This window comes from Canis lupus, chromosome 8, assembly GCF_003254725.2.
Source record: "Canis lupus dingo isolate Sandy chromosome 8, ASM325472v2, whole genome shotgun sequence".
Lineage (NCBI taxonomy): Eukaryota > Metazoa > Chordata > Mammalia > Carnivora > Canidae > Canis > Canis lupus.
Window position 1 is genome coordinate 45,257,141 of NC_064250.1, and position 20,577 is coordinate 45,277,717.

A 20,577-nucleotide genomic window follows, 5' to 3' on the forward strand; every position below is an offset into this window, starting at 1 on the left:
TTTCCTTTTCCTTTAAAATCATGATAAATGTACTCTTTAATCTCCATCCCCTTCATCCCCTTCTTCTCCCCCTGCCCACCTCCCCTCTAGTAGCTATCAGTTTGTTCTCTGTAGTTAAGAACAAATGGTTTGTCTTCCCCCCATTTTTTCCTTTGCTTTTGTTTGTTTTGTTTCTTAAATTCCACATATGAATGAAATCATATGGCATTCGTCTTTCTGTGATTGAAGTGTTTCATTTAGCATGATACTCTTAAATGCATCCATGTTGTTGCAAATCACAAGATTTCATTCTTTTTTTATGGCTGAGTGATACTCCATTGTGTGTGTATATCCACATCTTTATCCATTCATCAGTCAGTGAGCACTTGGGCTGCTTCCATAGTATGGTTATGTAAATAATGCTGCAACAGACATAGGAGTGCAGTTACCAGAAAAGTTAAAACTGAAGAATGGAGACAAAAAAGAACCCCCCCAAAAATATTTTTTTAAAAATGAGAAATACAGAAAACTACATTAAAGGCATTGAGCCAGAATGAAATACATATATGTGACGGAATTCCCAGGAGGAAAACAAAGCATTATTTGGGGTACAGAGTCAATATTTGAAGAAATATTGGTAGAAAGATTTCCAAAGTTGATGAAAGATAATGGATTAAGATGGATTTATGGAGCACTGCCTGCCCTAAGCACAATAAATACAAAGAAAATCAGGCATATGTCCATCAGGATACAAATTTCTGAAAACAGAAGAACAAGAGAAAAATTACAAACCGTTGGAAGAAGGACTGTAAGTAGAATAGAACAATTAGTTGTTAACATCAACCATTTGTTGTGCTCAGAAGCCTAAAGAGAAGGTAGAAGCCGGCACAGGTTTCTAGAGTGCCAGAAGAGTAACCCTCACAGTGGATATTACCCAACCAAAATATTCTTAAAAATGTATGCAAAACTATTTTATAGTGGGGGAAAAAATACCAGTGAGCATCTGAGTGAGTTCATGCAGAGATTGACTACAACAGGAATCAGGAAACTTGGAGATAATGGAAATTTTCTGTATTTTGATGGTGGTACAGTGTATTAGAGCTCATTACATCAAATGGATGCAGTTTATTATTCAAAAATTATATACCAATAAAGTTAATTTAAAAATTCAAGACAGATTTCTGCTTCCAGCTACGATTAAGAAAAGAGGGACTAGATTTATCTTTCCATCTGAAACAACTTTAAAAACAACTAGGCAAAACAATGAAACAGTGATTTTTAGGACATTGGGCATTAGGCAGCAAAGGACAGTGATCTCTGGGAGGTGGGCTACAAATTAAATGAATGGTTAGATCACACCAGCTTTCTGCCTGAAGAGTTTCCAGACCGCACTATTGGGAGGGGCATCTGGGAGAAGCCCAGCAGTGTCTCTGGGTTGAGACTTAATGTGAGTTCAGGGAAGCCAAGGAGGGATGGGGTTTGCAGAGGTAAGTAAGTACTAGTAAGTGTGCGTGCATTTGAGGAAGCTACTTGAGACTAAGGTAAGAACCACCCTACAGGTTTAGGGGGGCAAATCCTCGGACCTCCCATAAGTCTGGGAAGAGTTTCTGCTTCCACCAGGCAGACTGCAGAACCTCATAGTTCATATGGCAGAGAGTAATCTCAAAATGGTTTTGCCTCAGTAGTGGGGCAAAATTATCCTCACATTAAACACTGCTGTTGTACTAATGAACAGAATTTAAAAGCACGAACTGAAAGGATCAAACTTTTTCCAAATAGCTATGTCCCAGAGCAAAGCTCAAGCACCCTCAGGGCTTTATGGCCCACACTCTGAGAACTGCCTCAAAATGAAATACTATGACTCATAGTGACTTTTAAATTTCTGGATTAAGTCAGACAACATGAAGATTTTACAGGAATTTGAGAAGTCAGTTGTTCTCATGGTCTTTGCCGCCCCAGTAGCCTTCCTGAGACTGGGACACTAGGCAAAAAAAGTTGAAAATGCAGAACTTCAGGTCAGTTCTGAGAAGCTGATGCTTCATCTGTTTCTGTTGCCAGAGGGCTCTGACTTTATCATTCATCTTCCCAGAAACTCAGGGCTTTGCAAATCAGATGGCAGTATTTGTTCCTTTGATTCTGTTGAAATATCCACTTCATTAGAGGAAGAGCAATTTTGTGTACTGATGGTTCCTAGCTGTGAGAGCCCATGTCACTTTTGGTAAGGGTTTTAAGGATACTTTGCTTTCAAGAGCTTTATCTCAAATATAGCCTTTGTCCTATTGACCATCATTACTTTTTTTTTTTTTTTACCATCATTACTTTTTATGATAGAACATTGTTGAGGTTCCAGACACTTCCATAATGCTCTCTGTGAAAAGCTGATATGCATACAAGACTTTTGTATAGCATGACCTTGAGATTATCCAAAGCAATAATCCTAAACTGTGGATAGATACAACCTGTTCTCAGAATGGCTTCTGGTGTCATCATAACTCCATTTTGAGCATTACATGGAAGTATTATATATTCATATATGTAAACCCATACAGATGTGTTTGTGTGTGTCTCAAAAAAAAATGCTGTTATATATATAACCTAATAATGACTCAAAACCCCAAACCTTAGCTCTGACTCCGTGTACATTTGTTCTTTCTCATGACACATTCCTTATTATATTTACATAACTCCTCCTTAATAGCTCCTCTTACCCTGGCAGGGAACATGGTTGCTGACTAAGGATCCCAGGAGCCTGCATTCAGAGAATACCACCTACCTTGATTTAATTGCAGTAGAAACCAAGAATAGTAATATTGTCACGTTAGAGGATAGAACAGTGACATTTGGCACAGTTTCAAACCGGAGGAAATTTGACATTCTAACACATTTCCTAATCCTCTTAAAGGCTTCTTCTTCTCACAAGCAGCAGACACCAGTTTGTGCTCCTAGTTGCCAATGGAGTTCACTAGAGTAGGAGAAATCCGTCAAAAGACGGCGGCACACTGTCTCAGTGGCCTCAGATTCAGCTTCTCCAGAGGTTTGGGGCAAGTCTCTTTACTTCCCTCTGTAGTGAACTCCTTTTTTATATAAACGAATCCTTTTGAACATTGCCCAGTGAAATCTTAGGCCTTTATCAGAGAAGTTTTAAAAAGCCATCTACAAATCCAGTGTCACTGTGATGCTTTCTCTGGAACAGAGTGACTTTTGTTTTGCATTGTGGCACAAGAAGGCTGATCTGAGAGGCACAGAGCCAAACAGCAAATCACTCAAAGCCCCTTCCTTTCTCCACATGGTTTCATCTCTTTGATAGCTCTCCATGCAGGGAGAGAGTAAGGATCTGGCTGTATTAAGGACTTCTTTTGTAGTTGACACAGAGCCTACCACTACTTTTTATTTGTTGAGACCTAACAGGGTAGGTACTCAGATTAATTCTAAAGCCAAGGTGTGATCTCTACCTGTGGGAGTCCCACTGCAAGCATTAGTCAGCCACGGTCAGACATTTGAAGCAGGCCAGCAGAGAGAAGGGTGCAATGTCAGTAGTGTGCAGTAGGTTTTATTCTAACTTCTTCTGTTTCGTTTTTCCTACATGTGGTTTATGAAAATAAGTCAAATGTGTTTCTGTCAATAACTTAAATGAAGTAGAAATAATATTCCATTATTGCTGTATCCAGTTATTTGAAAGTTTCAGACTTGGAACTTTACCTTCTGCTTGCTGGTATAGGCAGAGCAAGGTGGAGTCAATTCTGTGCAATTATAGCACTTTTAGGGAGCTCTCATGTCTGGGGGGGTCATATAAAGGCTGTGGAACTTCCTTGTCAAATAGGTAGTATGCAGTGGAGGGAGGAAGGCAAGTGAGAGATTTTCCCCCATGACATTTTCTTGTTACTATTAGGAGTCATTTGGTTTAGAAAGTTGGAAAGAGTAGCTCAGGTTCACAGTCACTTATGTAAAATGGCAGGGATTGGATGTGTTTCAGAATTCAGAAATGTCCACATTTTATAAGGATAACAATGTATACATCATATAGTAATATTCCCAGTGGGTTCTGAGCACCCCACAATCACATTAATATTTCTACAGGGGAAAAATGTGAATATTCATATAATGTAGAATAAATTAAAGTACTAATGTACTTAAATAAATAATAATTTAATTAATTTAATTAATTAATTAAAAGTACTAATCCCACATCGAGTTTTACTGCCAGATGTGTTTGCTTAAATTTGATTTTTAACCTTTCAACTTCAGAAGTGCAAATCAGAGGCTGTGGACTATGTTGGAGTGCTAGAAATCAAGACTGCTTGAATCTTGGTAATATTTAATGGTGCTGAGTCACGGGACTGAGTTTGTGGTTTTGTGTCTCCCTACTAGACCAGTCACTTCCTCTTTCTGTGCTCCTACTCTGCTGATATGTCACACAGGATAATATTAGCTGTATGGGCTGTTGTGAGGATAAGCTAATGTATCTTAAATACTAAACAGCAATTGACATATGGAGAATATTCAGTAAATGTTAGCTATTAAAATTTTGCCTCTTATCTTCCCCTTTTCACTTTGGGAGATGAAAATTAACTGATGCAGTGGTTGCAGTGCCACTCTGGAAAGAGGACAAAGCAGTATGGAGCACCTCGATTTCTGTGGGGAGTTAAAAGTCTAAATTTTTATATTGGAAGCTAACATCTTGGGGCCCCTGGGTGGGTCAGTCGGTTGAGCGTCTGACTCTTGGTTTCAGCTCAGGTCGTGATCTCAGGGTCTTGGAATCCAGCCCCATGTCAAGCTCCACACTCAGAAGCTTCCAGATCTTCTCTCTCTGTCTACTCTCCCCCCACCTTACTTTCCCACACGTGCACTCTTTCTCTCTCAAATAAATAAATAAATCTGAAAAAGAAAAACTAACATTTTGTTAAATGACTAATACCACCTTAAAATTTGTTTGCAGAATGACTAGACTTTTCAATGATGTATAAATATTTTGATTAATGTTATATCATATTTAAATCTCCTGAATGATTTGTTTTAATGTCTCTGAGGAAGGAATATTTGCCACTAGCTGATTTGCCATTATGAAACCCCTTTTAAGTTTAAAGTTTCTATTCAGGCACTCATCTTTTAGAAAAATACTTGAAAAGTACACTGTTGATGATGCTAAAGCTCTAACAAAGATATGTCAGATTTATAATTTAATATATTGGAAAAACGGCATTGGGAATGAAATCTTTTCCAGTTTTACCAAAGGCAAAAAACCTCACAAGTAGATTTATGGGCTTTTTAGTGTGAAACAATATATTTTTAAGTATCTTTTATAAAGTGAACCTCTGCTTTTAAATTTGTAAAGCCTTCCCTTTCTAAAAGGGGGAGATGATTTAAAAAAATAACCGGGATTGAGGTAAAATGGCGGGCTCGTGGTGCCGCTGACACAGGGATGAAAATAGTTACGCGTGGAAGCAGAATTTAAAATCCGTCTCTCTTCAGATCATCTTTCACAACACCCAATAGCATCTTGATTGACCATGGCATAGGCAGCAGTAAAATGGGCAATATCAAACAGAACTGTCTGGAAACATTTATTTCCAATTCAAAATGGAGCTTTATATTGTGTTTGTCATAAATCTACGTATTCTCCTCTACCAGATGACTATAATTGCAAAGTAGAGCTTTCTTTGACATCTGACGGCAGGACAATAGTATGCTACCACCCTTCTGTGGACATGCCATATGAGCTTACAAAACCTATCCCTCAGCCAGATCCTGTGCATAATAATGAAGAAACACATGACCAAGTGCTGAAAACCAGACTAGAAGAAAAAAATGAACACTCTGAGCAAGGACTCATGATAGAACAACTTGGCAAAATGTTCTTTACTACTAAGAATCGTTGGTATCCTCACGGACAGTATCATAGACGTCTTAGGAAACTGGATCCTCCAAAGACAGATGATACTGAGGTTTTCAGGAATCAAAAAGATGTTATCTTTTGTCACATTTGCCATTTGAGAAACACAATTGAGTATATTCACTAATATGTTATATAGCAAAATAATAATAAAATGTCTTTTCATATGTTAAAAAATTACCTTTTTTTGTCAAGATGTTTTTTTACAGACTCATTTTGTATTTGTAATCCATTCAGAGAAATTCCCTACAGTATCAAAATCTGTTCTAATGATGTGTGATCTTGGTGTACAGAAAGTGTTAATTCGTTTTCCTAACCTTTTATCTAAATTTGTGAAGATTATAGTTATAGATGCTTGTTCTACTGTCTTTTTTCTTTTTCTTTTTCTTTTTTTTTTGGATTAGAGGCAGAAAAATTAAAACAGAATGGTTTCAAGGGGGCTGTCTGGGTGGCTCAGGGCTTGAGCATCTGCCTATGGCTCAGGTGGTGATCCCAGGGTCCTGGGACTGAGTTCCCCATCAGGGAACTGGAGGGAGCCTGCTTCTCCCTCTGCCTATGTCTCTGCTGTCTCATGAATAAATAAATAAAATCTTTAAAAAAGAAAAAATGACTTGAAGAGAAGAGAGATGTTAGCTATATGATGGGCGTGTGCTCTATCGACTCCTAAAAGTTAGTGGGCAAGGTGGGTCTGTCTCTATATGCAATGTACTGCCTCTCTCCACAGCTGAACTATCAGCAGAAGGTTGGCATCATGTACTGCAGAGCCGGACAGAGCACTGAAGAAGAGATGTACAACAATGAGTCAGCCGGCCCGGCCTTTGAGGAATTCCTTCAGCTATTGGGAGAGCGTGTTCGGCTCAAAGGATTTGAGAAGTATCGGGCACAGCTTGACACCAAAAGTAAGAAATACTTAGACTCTCCTGCTAGGCTTATTTCCTTCCTGCTGTGTTGATGTTCATCTGCTAAATTGCCCATAAAACAACATTGCCATTTACTGCGGAACACTGCTGGTGATAGGGGAGAGGAAGCCAGAGAGGGAGGATGTGGCACCAAAACAATTGAAGACTATAATCAAAGTAGCTAGGATTGGACTGTTAAAAAAAAAAAAAAAATAGTGTTATCAGAAGTGTTGATGAAGTAGTAGAGCAGTGGGTGCAAATCATGCAGAATTGCTCCTGGATAGTGTTGCATAAATTTCACTATATTTAGCTGAATGTTGGAGTGAGTTAAAAATGCCAGAATCTTAGAACCATCTGGTTGTAAGCCCTAGAATTTTTTACTTTCATGAATTTCTTTCGTAATCCTGATGCAGTCATCTATGCAGTTAGCCTTTGTATGGTATGTATGTATTCTATTAACATTGAGGGCTTTTGTTTGCTTATTTTCTATTTTTATTATTCATAGTCTAATTGAATCCCTAAGAAAATCGGCTTCTTAGCTTTGGTATTAGTTTCGCTCCTGATATGTGTTGATTAAAAGTACAACGATGAAACAGTTGTTTTAGCTATGGCTTATGAACATACAAGGTTTTACACTGTCATTCCCCAAATCTTTAATAACATAGTTAAGTTCTTAAGTATCTATTAAGGTTAGAGTATGTTGATGTCTGCTGTGTGTCTGTGAGGAGACAGTTTTAAATTTTATCTCAAGATCCATCCATGGACACCTGTGACCTGTTTTTCTTTGAGAGGGTCTTTGGATTAGCACATCTGTATTGCAGTCTATAGTAATCTCTCCGATTTTCTGTACAGGAAATTAAATAAGGAGTTGAGTCATGAAAACAGAAAAGCATTCATAAACTCCACTGCAGGGAAGAATTTCCTGTTGCCATGGTTTTGCTGTTGCCAACTTGGAAACGACATGCAAGAGAGACTATTAAAGCCCATAAATAGCCTCAACTCTTAAATATTATTTTAACGTTCCATACTGTGCCTGCAAGTGCATAAAATGTTCAATCTCAATATGTCCTGAGACCCTTCTTTTCCAGATGCTCTGACATTTGCCCAATACGCTTCATTCATGTTGTCCCAATTTGTTGTGTTATATAAATTATCCTTACCACAAAGAGCTATATGAAAGGGTCTGGGAAGAGAATATAATAAGCACCCTGGTTCTTTTTTTTTTTTTTTTTTTTTTTCAATATATAGTATGTTAGTTTCAGGGGTAGAATTTAGTAATTCATCAGTTGCATGTAGCACCCAATGCTCCTCACATCAAGTGCCCTCCTTGATGCCCATCACCCAGTTACCCTATGCCCCCACCCACCTTCCCTCCAGCAACCCTTAGTTTATTCACGAGAGTTAAGAGTTTCTTATCGTTTGCCTCCCTCTCTGTTTTTATCTTATTTTTTCCTTTTCTTCCCCTAGGTTCATCTGCTTTGTTTCTTAAATTCCACATGTGAATGAGATCGTAGAATTATCTTTCTCTGATTTATTTCGCTTAGCATACATAATACCCTCTAGCTCCACCCACATCGCTGCAAATGGCAAAATTTCATTCTTTTTGATGGCTGAGTAATATTCCATTGTATGTATATACCACATCTTATTTATCTGTTAATCTGTTGATGGACATCTGAGCTCTTTTCCAGAGTTCAGCTATTGTGGACATTTTAAGCACCCTGATTCTATACATGAATGGCCAGATTAGAAACTGATAAGACTGTATTTTTTGTGCATTCACATATTCCCAGGCACTTCTTCGTGATGAAAGTCAGTGTGAGAAATGTATAGTAGGATGATACATTAAGCAGTGTAGCATCAATGGAATAAGCAAAATAAGCACTCTATGCATATTTTGTCCCAATATCCCAATGACTGTGAAAGCTAGAGGGGGATAAACCTAGATTAGCCAACTGTCTCTAATGGCACGTTTTTATAGTGTAATAATTCAGCAGGGAAGGAGTTCCCTTTTCACTTACAGTGCCCTCATGACAGGCCTCTATAACCTTTCAGGGTAAAACTGATGAGCAGAAGAGTCTGTAGTTTCTTTTTCTGCCCTTTCAGAGTATCAGTTTTTCTCCAGGTAACAGAAAGAGAATATTTCTATTCTAAAGCTCAGAACAGAGGCAGTTTGTTATCTCTCTCTGAGCTGATAGGGTCAAAACCAGCCTCTGCATACTCCAGCAGCCTCTCACTGACCATGGCACACCCAGAGATGAAACTTTGCTCTGTATGCTAGGAGGTCATTTCACCATATTTTGTCCAATCTTATTTTGTGTCACCTAAGTCTTTCTTTTAATATAATAATTGAAAACAGAAAATACTGGGGTGCCTAAGTTGGTTAAGCATCCCAACTCTTTATTTCAGCTCAGGGTCTTGATCTCAGGATCATGAGATTGAGCCCCAAGTCAGGCTCTGCTCTGGGCATGGAGTCTGCATAAGATTCTCTCTCTCTTCCTCTGCCTCTCCCCACTCTTAAAAAAAAAAAAAAAAAAAAAAAAAAAAGGAGAGGAGGGGGAGAGAGAAAGCTTTCCAGTTCAACTGTTCTTAAAGGATCATATTCTTTATATTCAGCAGTGTAAGTGTGATTGGATCTGTTGATTCATAGTTTTTATCAAATAAAAATAGTAATTGCCAGTTTTTTTTTTTTTTAGATTTTATTTATTTATTCGTGAGAGATTCAGAGACATAGTCAGAGGGAGAAGCAGGGAGCCCGATGTGGGACTCAATCCTGGGATTCCGGGATACCCTGAGCCAAAACCACTCAGGTGTCCCAGTAATTGCCAATCTTTTATTTTTTTTTTTAATTTTTTTTTTTATTTATTTATGATAGTCACAGAGAGAGAGAGAGAGGCAGAGACATAGGCAGAGGGAGTAGCAGGCTCCATGCACCAGGAGCCCGACGTGGGACTCGATCCCAGGTCTCCAGGATCGCGCCCTGGGCCAAAGGCAGGCGCCAAACCGCTGTGCCACCCAGGGATCCCAGTAATTGCCAATCTTGACTTATTTTTTCCTGTCCCCATCTTCTGAATATTCAATTATACATACATTAGGTCACTCACTGACATACCATGGGTTAATGAGGCTCTGTTGATTTATTTTTTTAACCTTTTTTTCTATGCTTCCATTTGAATAATTCTTTTTTTTTTTTTTTTTTATTTATGATAGTCACAGAGAGAGAGAGGCAGAGACACAGGCAGAGGGAGAAGCAGGCTCCATGCACCGGGAGCCCGATGTGGGATTCGATCCCGGGTCTCCAGGATCGCGCCCTGGGCCAAAGGCAGGCGCCAAACCACTGCGCCACCCAGGGATCCCCCCATTTGAATAATTCTTATTAATATATCCTCCAAATTCACTATTTTTTCTTTTCTTCCATAGTGTCTTAATCTGCTGTTAATCCAGTCCAGTGAAATTTTCATCTTCGGGGCCAGAATTGAATTTGGTCCTCTTTTCTTATATTTCCTACTTTCTCATTAAGTTATATTGTTCTTTAAATACTTGAACGTATTTATGATAGCTGTTTTAAAGTCTTTGCATGCCAGTTCCATCAACCTTCATATGAGGTCTCCATTTAACAGATTCTCTCCTGCTTTTGAGTTCTATGTTACTGCTTCATGTGTCTGGTTACTTTTGATTGGAGAGTGTATATTGTGAATATTTTATGGTTGAGTGTCTAAATTTTGTTGTCTTTAAAGAGTGTTGAGTTTAGTTTTGGTAGGCAGATAAGTTACATACAAAACAGCTTAATCTTTATAAACCTTTTTCTTAAGCTTTATTAAAGCATACCCAGGGCAGTTCTTTACTGTCTAATTTATCTCTTCTACTGAGGCACGATTTTTCTTATGTCTGAATACCTGCATGTTTAATGAGGTCTCTACTGTGGCTGGTTAGAACTTGAGTGTCTTTGAACCTTATGTGGACTGTGAGAATTGTTTGCTTTACAATTCTCTGGTAGTTTTTCTTTGCCTAATAGTTTTTCTGTTATTGAGGTATAATTGACACATAGTATTATATTAGTTTCAGGTGTAGAATGTAATGATTCAATATTTGTGTATATTGTAAAAGTCTAGTTATCATGTGTCACCATACAAGGTTACCAAAAATTTTTTTCTTGTGATGAGAACTTTTAAGATCTACTCTTCAACTTTCAAATATGCAGTACAGTATTACCAACTATAGCCACCATGCTATACATTACCCTAATAGTTTTTCTTTGCCTGGCTTTTGGAATCTTACTCTGTGTGTGCAGCTTATACTATTTAACCCAAGATTCAAGGGGGCCCTTATGCAGATTTCTGAACCCCTTTCACAGTGTAGCTCTGCCCAGCAAATATCAGCTACCTCAGGCTTCTAAACACAAGTATATTTTGGCTTTCCTCTTCAGAGCCATGCTCTGTGCTGTTGTTCCAAAAGTACCTCCAGGTAGAAAACCTAGTGGGATCAGAGGGTTCATCTTCTTTGGCTCTTTTTTCTCTAGGATCATTATCCAATGCTGTCTATTATAAAAATGTGTGAAAAAAGGCTGTTTCAGATATTTTGTCAGTTTTTTAGTTACTTATAATGGGAAAACAAGTCCTATACCGAGTACTTGTGTGGCTGGCTGGAAGCAAAAGTCCCAGGTACTTTTTATATTTGTCATCTCATGTAGCCCCTCACAGACCTTGCTGAGTACTAGTTATTCCCATTTCACAGACTTGGCTTCTTTAGATTAAAGTGCCCAAGGTTAGACAGGTAATAAGTACTTGGGAAGTAGAACAGACCCTAGTGCTATGGTTGATAAAGTGTTCAGAAAAAGCATAAATGTACAATTAAGTACAGTGAAGCCCAGAACTCTGCCTTGTGGTTGTGTCCATCCCTTTCTCAAGCCCTTGGGCTCAAAGTACCGAAGCCATCTCAAGAAACGGCTTTGCTTGTCATGCATTACAGTTCTATTCAGATTTTTGATGGAGCTATTGAACCATTTCTTGTTTTTCCCAGTTTTTCATACAAGTCTCTTTTCTTGGTTCAGAAATAAGGTCTTTTAGCAAACAAGCTACAGATGTGACAGGGGTTGGACCAGTTCTATAATGAAGACATTTTCATTGGTGGATTTTTTTTCTTCCTCACTTTGTCTCCGTATTTGGATGACATGACCTCTAGATAATTACCATCCTCTCATACAGCAGTAAAGACAAAAATAAACTTACCACAAAGCAGTTTGTTGTTTGAAAGCTGGAGACCACCTTCATGTTTAGCTGTGGATATGGATGATTATTTGGAAAATCATTTCCTGGATGAGGCTCATTTGTCAAGACCCAACATAGGAGACTTTAGAAGCCCTTGTAAAGCATTCCTTAAAAGCCTTGCTTTCATTCATTTGCTGCAAATTAGTGAACGCTTGTTGCTTCCCCATTTTTCAGCAGTGTTACGTACCTCTGAGATTCAGAGTCTCAGAAGAGATACAAGCTTTTTCATAAAGAAAATAAGTCCTTTATTTGGAATATTTAAACTTTGATAAAGAACTGGAGACAACTACCATTGCTTAAATGCTCTGTATATGCAGAGGGCCATATGGAGTTGTAGGCACTAATGAATGAAGAAAAGGATTCTTTTTTCACCTCTTTAACTTTGAACTGTTCTAAGATTTTTCTTGTGCGTGTTCCTGGAATGCACTTGGCAAAGAAATTAAAATATGTAAAGGTTCCTACTTAAGGAAACTACACTTTTTACCTCAACTGCACAAAATTCTAAATTCTAATCACATCTTGAGCATCTTCTTTATGGGCTAGCCCTTTCATATACATTATTTCACTTAATCCTCACAGCTGTAAGAATATCAACAGGCAGAGAAGTGAAATGACCTGTTGTCTTTTAGCAAATGATGCTGCTGTCATTCAAATTCAGATATTCTTACTTCCAAATTGGGAATCCAGGTAATTGTAGATGTCTTGCCAAGTGAGTCATTAGCAGAAAACAGTAGGGGCTAACTCCTGAGTGCCAGCCTCGCACTGTCTCAACTTTTCTCACCCCTCTGTTACTGATTTTTAAGAAGCTCAAATGTGAGGCTCCGTGCACAGTGTACATTCACATGCACACTCACACATGCCTTGAACTGAAACAGTGTGGATTCTTCTGTCATGGTCAAGGGCAGGACAACAAACCCTTCTTGGTCTGACCCTTACTGAAGTAAAGGAACACATCTCCTGGCCATGGCTGAATGTACCTTGAAAAAATACTAGTAGACACGGTGGATGCCAGAGTAGGTAGAAATTCTTGATTTCCCCAAATACTTCATTAGTGAGTGAGTGCGTAGTACCACAAGGGCAGAAGTGTGTCTCCTCTTGAATATGTGCTGATGTTCCAGATGTCAGTACGGGGCCCTGGCTGTGTTTCTGAGCATTAACTTCTGCATTCCCCAGACCCTGAGGCGAGGTGCATAAATGGGACATCTGAGGGTCTTCAAGGGGTGGTCCCCAGCAGCCACCTGACTATTATTATATTTCAAATTAAATAAAGGGATAAAAATGCGACCTACAAGCAATCTGATTTCATCTTGCATTTGACATGTTCTGTAGTGGTGAGTTACATTTAATTAATGGAGCTTAAGCCTTCTTCATTCTGTTGACTTTATTTAGCCAGCGTGTGTTTAGTTAATGAGATTACTTTTCTCATGTGTTCGTAAATATTTAAAACTAGGAACTTTCCTGAAATCAAATTCCATAGGCTTGTTTTCTTTCATCTAGCTTTTCTTAACTCCAATACATCTGTTAGTGACTGAGAAATGGTTGTTATGAAAGTCTGATTACTTTTCCTCATTCAGATTTATATACATTCACCTTATCAACGAAGGTTTCAGACTACCTAAAAGTAACAGAGTTGAGCCCAAAAGAGCAGTCAAGGATGATTATGACACAATCTGAAACTGTTCTCCAAACTCATTAATTAACCAGTTCATACCATCTTCAAATAGAAATACCTAATGTAGGATGTTATCATGTATCTACACTTTTTCAAAGCAGCTGAGAAAAATATTGTCACCATTCCTCAATTATTCAGTGCCTTTTATCTACACGGAATATTAGAAATTTTACTTTCTATGACTTAGCATAGAGTGCTGACCTTATTAGTGGGTGTGTGCCACTTGCTGGTAGTATGATTTGCAAGCAAATAATATGATTATCAAGATGACCCATAGGATGCCGGAATTTACTTTTTGACTTTTAAAGCTCCTCACCAAATATGAAGGAGCATTATCTTCCTTCCATAACTCTCTTCTTAAAGCATATTTCCCTTTAGAAAATTTTCAACATATGTTCTCTTCAGCCAGAGAGAAAAGGACTTTTGTCATTTTCATTTTCCTGATTGTCATGCTATTAAATTTTTCATGGATTCAGGGTTTCAGGGTCACTAAAAATATATAGTAATAGCAACATTGGATGCTGTATTCTTTAGAATATATAACAAACCTCATTTTCCATTCTCCCCGATAAAGGTTAACAATTTTGTTTTTATGTACTTAGTATTTTCAGGATTTTGGTATTCCTTTCTTCTCAGAAAGGAAAATTTCATTATTTTGGCCCTTTTTCATCTCGGAAACTTCTGAAACTATTCAAACTGTTTATCAGCAAAACTTGGGGGTTTCCAAAAGTCCCCAGAAAAAGGCTGGTCAAGCAGTGTACATTTTGTAAATGAGGCATGCAGAAAGGAAAGAGAGAATGTGCCAGCAGTAGAAAAACAGATTATCTTCAGCGTTGTCTTCCATATCAGCTTCTCTCTCTGGCAGTAGAATCCTTTTAGAATTAGACAGACATAGAAAGCGAAATGTAATTCATGAATACTAGATGACAGTCTCTTTTCTGGTTCATTAATTTTGCTCAAAATTGACTTGAAACACATGTAAGTACATGTCAAAGCTGACACGTTCACTTTAAGGTTTTAAAATGTCCTAATCAGTTCAAGAGTTATTTATAGCAAGAGTCCTTAACAGTAGATATGTTCTTCATACTTGAGACCTGTCTTAGATAGTTCAATTATTTATTGTAGTAATTTGTAGTTTTTGTGTTGCTGGTCATTAGCATTTAGAAGATTTTTTTTTCCTTGGGAAGTTATATGTTGGTACATATTTTTTCAATTTTTGAAGTGTAATCTATGCTTTATTTCACTTTTAGCTTGCTTTTAACCCTTTGCATCTAATGTCAGCTTTAAAAATTAAGATCTCCAAGAAGCTTGAGGTTGAAACACCAGGCCCTTGAACATTTTTACAAGTCTTTGTGCAAGCCACCATTGTGGTCTATTCTTGGAGCAGTGCCTAAGGGCAGTGGAGCTACTGCATTACAGTCACCCTGGGGGTGTTTATTAAAATAGATTCCTCTGCCCAGCCCCAGACCCACTGGGGGTGGTGCATGGGAATCTGCCTTTAAACCAGTTCTCCAGATGCCACTGTGCATACTAAATTTGAGAACAACTGCCTCATGGTGTATGCCAGGGGCTTTGTCTTGGAGCTTCTCTAAAATGCAGGAAACTGTTCTGGTCCTCAACGGTATGGTTGATGGAGGCTTCAGTTTACCCAGAATGAACGCACTTCTGTCATTTTGCAGCCTATTAAGTCCAGTGCCTTTAAGACTAGAGGTAGTACTCCCTTTCGTTTGGACACTTAATAATTCCCTTCTCTGGTGTCCAGTGGTTTGTGGCCAATTGGTTTGTTAATGATCAAGTGGGTAGAGGTTGCTGTTTAAGAAAGGTGAGAGCAGAGCACAGTCTTAAAACATTGTTGGACATTGCTCTAATATCTTTGTTATTCAGTGTTACAGTCTTGTTAAATTTTGTTTCTTAAGAACAAAACATTTCTCTTAAAAGTATTGGAAAAGATGTCCTTCTTCTGATGTCTGTGGACAGAATTTAGGGGTGTATAAACTTGGATGGGAAATAATTTTACATTTATTTTCACTGACCCCCTAATTAAAATTTAACACTTCCTTCAGTTTTGAATGTAGGCAGCCAACTACAGTTGTGTAAGTTCTACCTATGATTTTATTGCAGGCAGAAAGTGAAGATATTTTCATACTGTATTTTTCTTGGAGATCCTTCAAAATATTGCTTATGTACATCACTACTTCAAAATCATAGTGGTTATTATTAAATCAATTGCTAAAACTTGTTATAGAAATCTAACATCATATTTTAAAATTATTTTTGCTATTTTACAGTATAATGGAGTTCTATTGAAAACATATATATTATACATTTACAAATATTATTCTGAGAAGGTATCTTCACTAGACTACCAAAGAAAATCAGATACAAAAAGTGGGCGAGAACACCAATGCTAGATCTTATCTAACATCTTTTCATTCTAAACCATTTCCCCCTTTTTTTTTTTTGAGATATTTTCCTTAAGTGAACTATTTTTCCTATTCTTATAGTCATCTCATCATTATATATATACTTTTTTTTACTGTAGCTGACTCCACTGGAACTCATTCTCTGTATACAACATATAAAGACTATGAAATTATGTTCCATGTTTCCACCATGCTGCCATACACACCTAACAACAAGCAACAGGTAAGAGATCCTGGTGTTGTCTGTGTTTCTTCGCCCTTGTTCATTTCCCCCAGAAGCCTAAGTGGCAAGTTTGTAAAATCTTAAACCAGAATTTAATGTTGCACCTGTCACCGCGGCAGGAAGCTTTGTACTTTGCGGAAATAACGAATAGCAAATGAGCTGAAAACAAATGAAGAGACACAAATTCTAGGTTAACAGCCAGCTGGATGGCTTTGTGAATTAATCATTTGCTTTTCACCCACGAGGATTGAAGTTTTCATGGAATCTGAAGAGAACAAGTTGAAATCATGGTGATTAGGTGACCCTGCAGGGTTGCAGAGAACAAGTATGAGTGGGTGAAATTCCATCTCAAGAGGCTAGGGTACAAAACAGGAAAGTACTGATGTGTCATTTCAGTTTTCAAAGGAGTTCTGGTATACTAACTTGGAGAAAAACCAAAATAAATGTCAATGGGCTTTCAGAAAAAGGTTTTTTCTTAATGTTTGTCTGGAGACAGCAAAGAACATAAAAAATGTTGATTGCCTTTGTGTACATCACAGAGTTTCTTTTAAGAGGATCTAAAAGCACAATGCCTATCACTAAAATGTGGTCATTGACATAGTAAATGAAGAAAACTTAAAGTGGCAGATTGTTACAGAGCAAAATAGAAACGTGTACTATTGTTTTAGAAAGTATGTGGTAGTTGCTGTTTTTAAAAAAACATTTCAGAATAAATGATACCAAACTGACATTTAAAAGAGCCAGAGAACTAACAGCTTCTCCTTTCAATAGCAGTTATAAACACAAGTGGTCCAGTATTACTTCTGACCCTAAAATGGATATAGATTTTGTTATTGTCAACTGTTGTGCTAACAGAACACAGGCCAGCTGCAGAATGAATCACATCCTCTTTCCCAGAATTTAACCAAACACTGATCTAATCTAACACTTCATCACTGCAGGTTTGATTAAATCACAAATCTAGGTAACAAAATTTTGCCTCTTATGATTACCACAGTAATCAAAAATAGGAAGCAAAGCAGTGAATCAGTCACAAATCTGAAATAAACCTATTTAAGATAAATTCTATGATCTGGAATTTGTTGACAATTTTCTATGCAAATTCCAAGTTCTAGATTATCCAGAGAGGAAAACATCATGCTAAGAAAAAATATGTTTTTCTTATTCTGATTGGTAAGTAGACAAAAAATTTCAGAACATTGACAAATGATCTTTAAAGGATCCTTTTTTTTTTTTTAATTTTTTATTTATTTTATGATAGTCACACACAGAGAGAGAGAGAGGCAGAGACATAGGCAGAAGGAGAAGCAGGCTCCATGCACCAGGAGCCCGATGTGGGATTCGATCCCGGGTCTCCAGGATCACGCCCTGGGCCAAAGGCAGGCGCTAAACCGCTGCGCCACCCAGGGATCCCTAAAGGATCCTTTAAAGGATTATTCTTTCTACCTGATTACTCAGAGAAAGTATGATATATGTAGTTAACAAGATTCAATTACTTGTTTATTTCTCCTAAATGAGTTGAAGGGTGTTGAGCAGCATAAGTTGGCATTTAAATGGACAGCTATTTAAATTAGTTAATTTGGAGGCCCACTCAAGGCAAAAGTGTTTTTATGGTCCTAAATCAGAGTGAAGAAATAATTTGTACTGTTGCATATTAAGAGATTTTAGTTCTCTAGCTAGGGAATTTATTTCTTCTACATAGATCACTTTATGCTTGGGGGGGAAAAAAACCAGAAAGAACATATCTTTTAAAATCTGTGGCAAGAATTTGTTTATAGATACTGTCTTTCATTATAGATAATGTGAGATGGGTAAATGGATTTATTTCTATTTGGGTCCTTTATTAAGACCTTAGTGTTACATGTCAATCAATGTTTGAAGAAAGAACGACATTGCATCAAAAAGGCAATGAAATCATCTATGCAGGAATGACATGATACATAGACCAATTGATTTTGTTGTTGTGTCCAAGATCTTGAGTAGATTAATAATGTTTAATAATGGGCATATTCTGTATAGCAATCAGTACAGACCTTTATTTCTGTAACATCCAATAATATATCATGTTTAGAAATGAAAGTAAATGGCCTCATTAGAAGATAATTTGGGATGCTTTGAAATTCCTAAGGTTAAAAAGTACATTTCTGGAACATTCTAACTCCCAATTCTCAACCCTAATCTAAAAGGCTATTGTTTCTCCCAGCCGGCAGCCAATATTAGATCATTGATTTTACTGGTATGTAATTTGTGTAAGTTAAAGTTGCTGGAAAATTAAGAAAAAAAGTTTTATAAATGTAAGCTTATGCCTAACAGAGTTGATATCAATGGTATATTTCATTATTTTTCTCCTTATTAGAGGCTCTATATTAATAAATATGAGAAATACAAATTTTGTTCAACTTTATTTCACACTACTGAATTAAACTATCTAATAAACCCCTCTTGGCCTAGCCTGACTTGGGTTCCCTGAATTTGAAAGCCACCTTTCCAAAACACCATTAGCATTAAATGTGAAACAGAAGGTGGTCTTAAGCAGCTTTCATTGTAATTAAAAAAGTGATTTAAACTTGTAATTTAACCTGCTTTAAGGAATATTAGTAATTTCTGCATTCCCAGCTGGTGACACAACAAACATGTTCGAAAACACCTTAGCCACATTTCTTTAAATGAAGTGAATTAAAGCAGAACATAAATTGCATTGTAATTACTTCAGCCATTCTCTTTTCTAAAAAATCTTCCCTATGGCAAGTTTCTTTCTTATGTGAAAATGGAACAAAACTGTTGTTATGGAAACTGAGACTTTGGAGAGGCTAGAACTTGGCATAATATGCCAGATATTGGTTTGCTCCTGAACGGGCTCTATATTTTATGCAAATTTCAGAATACTCATTTCTATATTCTTCCTGGGAGGAAATAAGACAGGCTAAAATATTGACAGCAACTGTGGAGATTGCCTACCTTAATATGGCCTGATTAATAATGAATGTTTTAAATACAGTTACATAAGGGAATTGAGGAAAATGCAGAGTGTTGTCATTTATGGTGTTTGCTTATTTTTTGTTTTAGCTCCTACGGAAGCGACATATTGGAAATGATATTGTAACAATTGTTTTCCAAGAGCCAGGAGCACAGCCATTCAGCCCAAAAAACATCCGATCCCACTTCCAGCACGTTTTCGTCATCGTGAGGGTTCACAACCCCTGCACAGACGGTGTCTGTTACAGGTACTGGCACAGCAGCAGTAGCTGCATGGGTGTTGGCCGGTGGTCACACAGAGGGCCCCATCCAATTCTTTCTGAAGTGTCAGTGGGAAGCTATTACTATTTATTTTTGTCTTTAAACTGTGCGTGTAGATGGCCAAATTCACACAATGACGTAACCTGACGGCACTGACATTGCCCAGACACGTTGGTTAGACACCTGCTATTTCCATTTGCACCTCCTCCTTAGGTGGTGTCCTTCATCCATACCATCTGGTCACCAACTAATTACTCACACTGCTAATTATATTTAGCTTTTGGTGTGGCAAGAGCAGAGAAGAATGATCATAATAAGTAGAAAAGTTTTGTTTTGTTTTAATTATTATTATTGAAAAAGCTCAAATCCTTGCTTAGGACTGATGGGATTCACTCTAACATTTCTGACTGCAATCTTTGAGGCGTTTCTATTCTTTAGTAAGCCTCTGGTAAAATTATTTTCATGTTGCTTGTTCACCTAGTCTCATGAGTATCAGAATTCAGGCATCTGTCTGCAAGAGGCCTTTGGGTGTTGACAAGGATAAGGACCTGAATTGCTGGGTTGACATGGACATAGTACCACGAAGACGTGTAGGGCTATTCTAGCATTAGTAAGATGTTTCTAATATGAATCTGTCCTTTTAAAATACAGAATTTTGTCCTGTCTTTCCATCCCTAAAATTCGGGAGATTGGACTTTGTTAATGTTGGATATTTGCTTTTGAATTAGTATAGCCACCTACACAAAAAGTGGCCAACACAGACTGATAATTGGTTTGTTGTGAGATCCACAACTGTCTAATTCTGGGTGTCAGTGTGGGTTAATTACAGGAGTTGAACAAGTGGGTTCAGGGAACAAAACAAATAATAAAGGATGCTCTGGACTACTGCAAACTGTCACCTTCCCTGCACATCCTACGAGAACTATGTATGTTGGCCTCCTCTGATAAGCCTAGCACTAATTCTAGGCACTTTACCTGGGCTACCTC

The 20,577-nt window shown here is 37.6% G+C and overlaps 1 protein-coding gene and 1 pseudogene across 1 annotated transcript in view; both read left to right on the plus strand.

The window, feature by feature from the left end:
- Positions 1-20,577, plus strand: part of SIPA1L1 (signal induced proliferation associated 1 like 1) — a 387,762-nt gene that overhangs the window by 261,946 nt on the left and 105,239 nt on the right. Inside the window, exons 10-12 of the mRNA XM_049113648.1 lie at positions 6,594-6,768; positions 16,250-16,353; positions 19,420-19,577. Coding sequence (XP_048969605.1) covers positions 6,594-6,768; positions 16,250-16,353; positions 19,420-19,577 — 437 coding nt within the window. The remainder of the gene's footprint in view (positions 1-6,593; positions 6,769-16,249; positions 16,354-19,419; positions 19,578-20,577) is intronic.
- Positions 5,487-6,032, plus strand: LOC112657592 (39S ribosomal protein L42, mitochondrial-like; annotated as a pseudogene).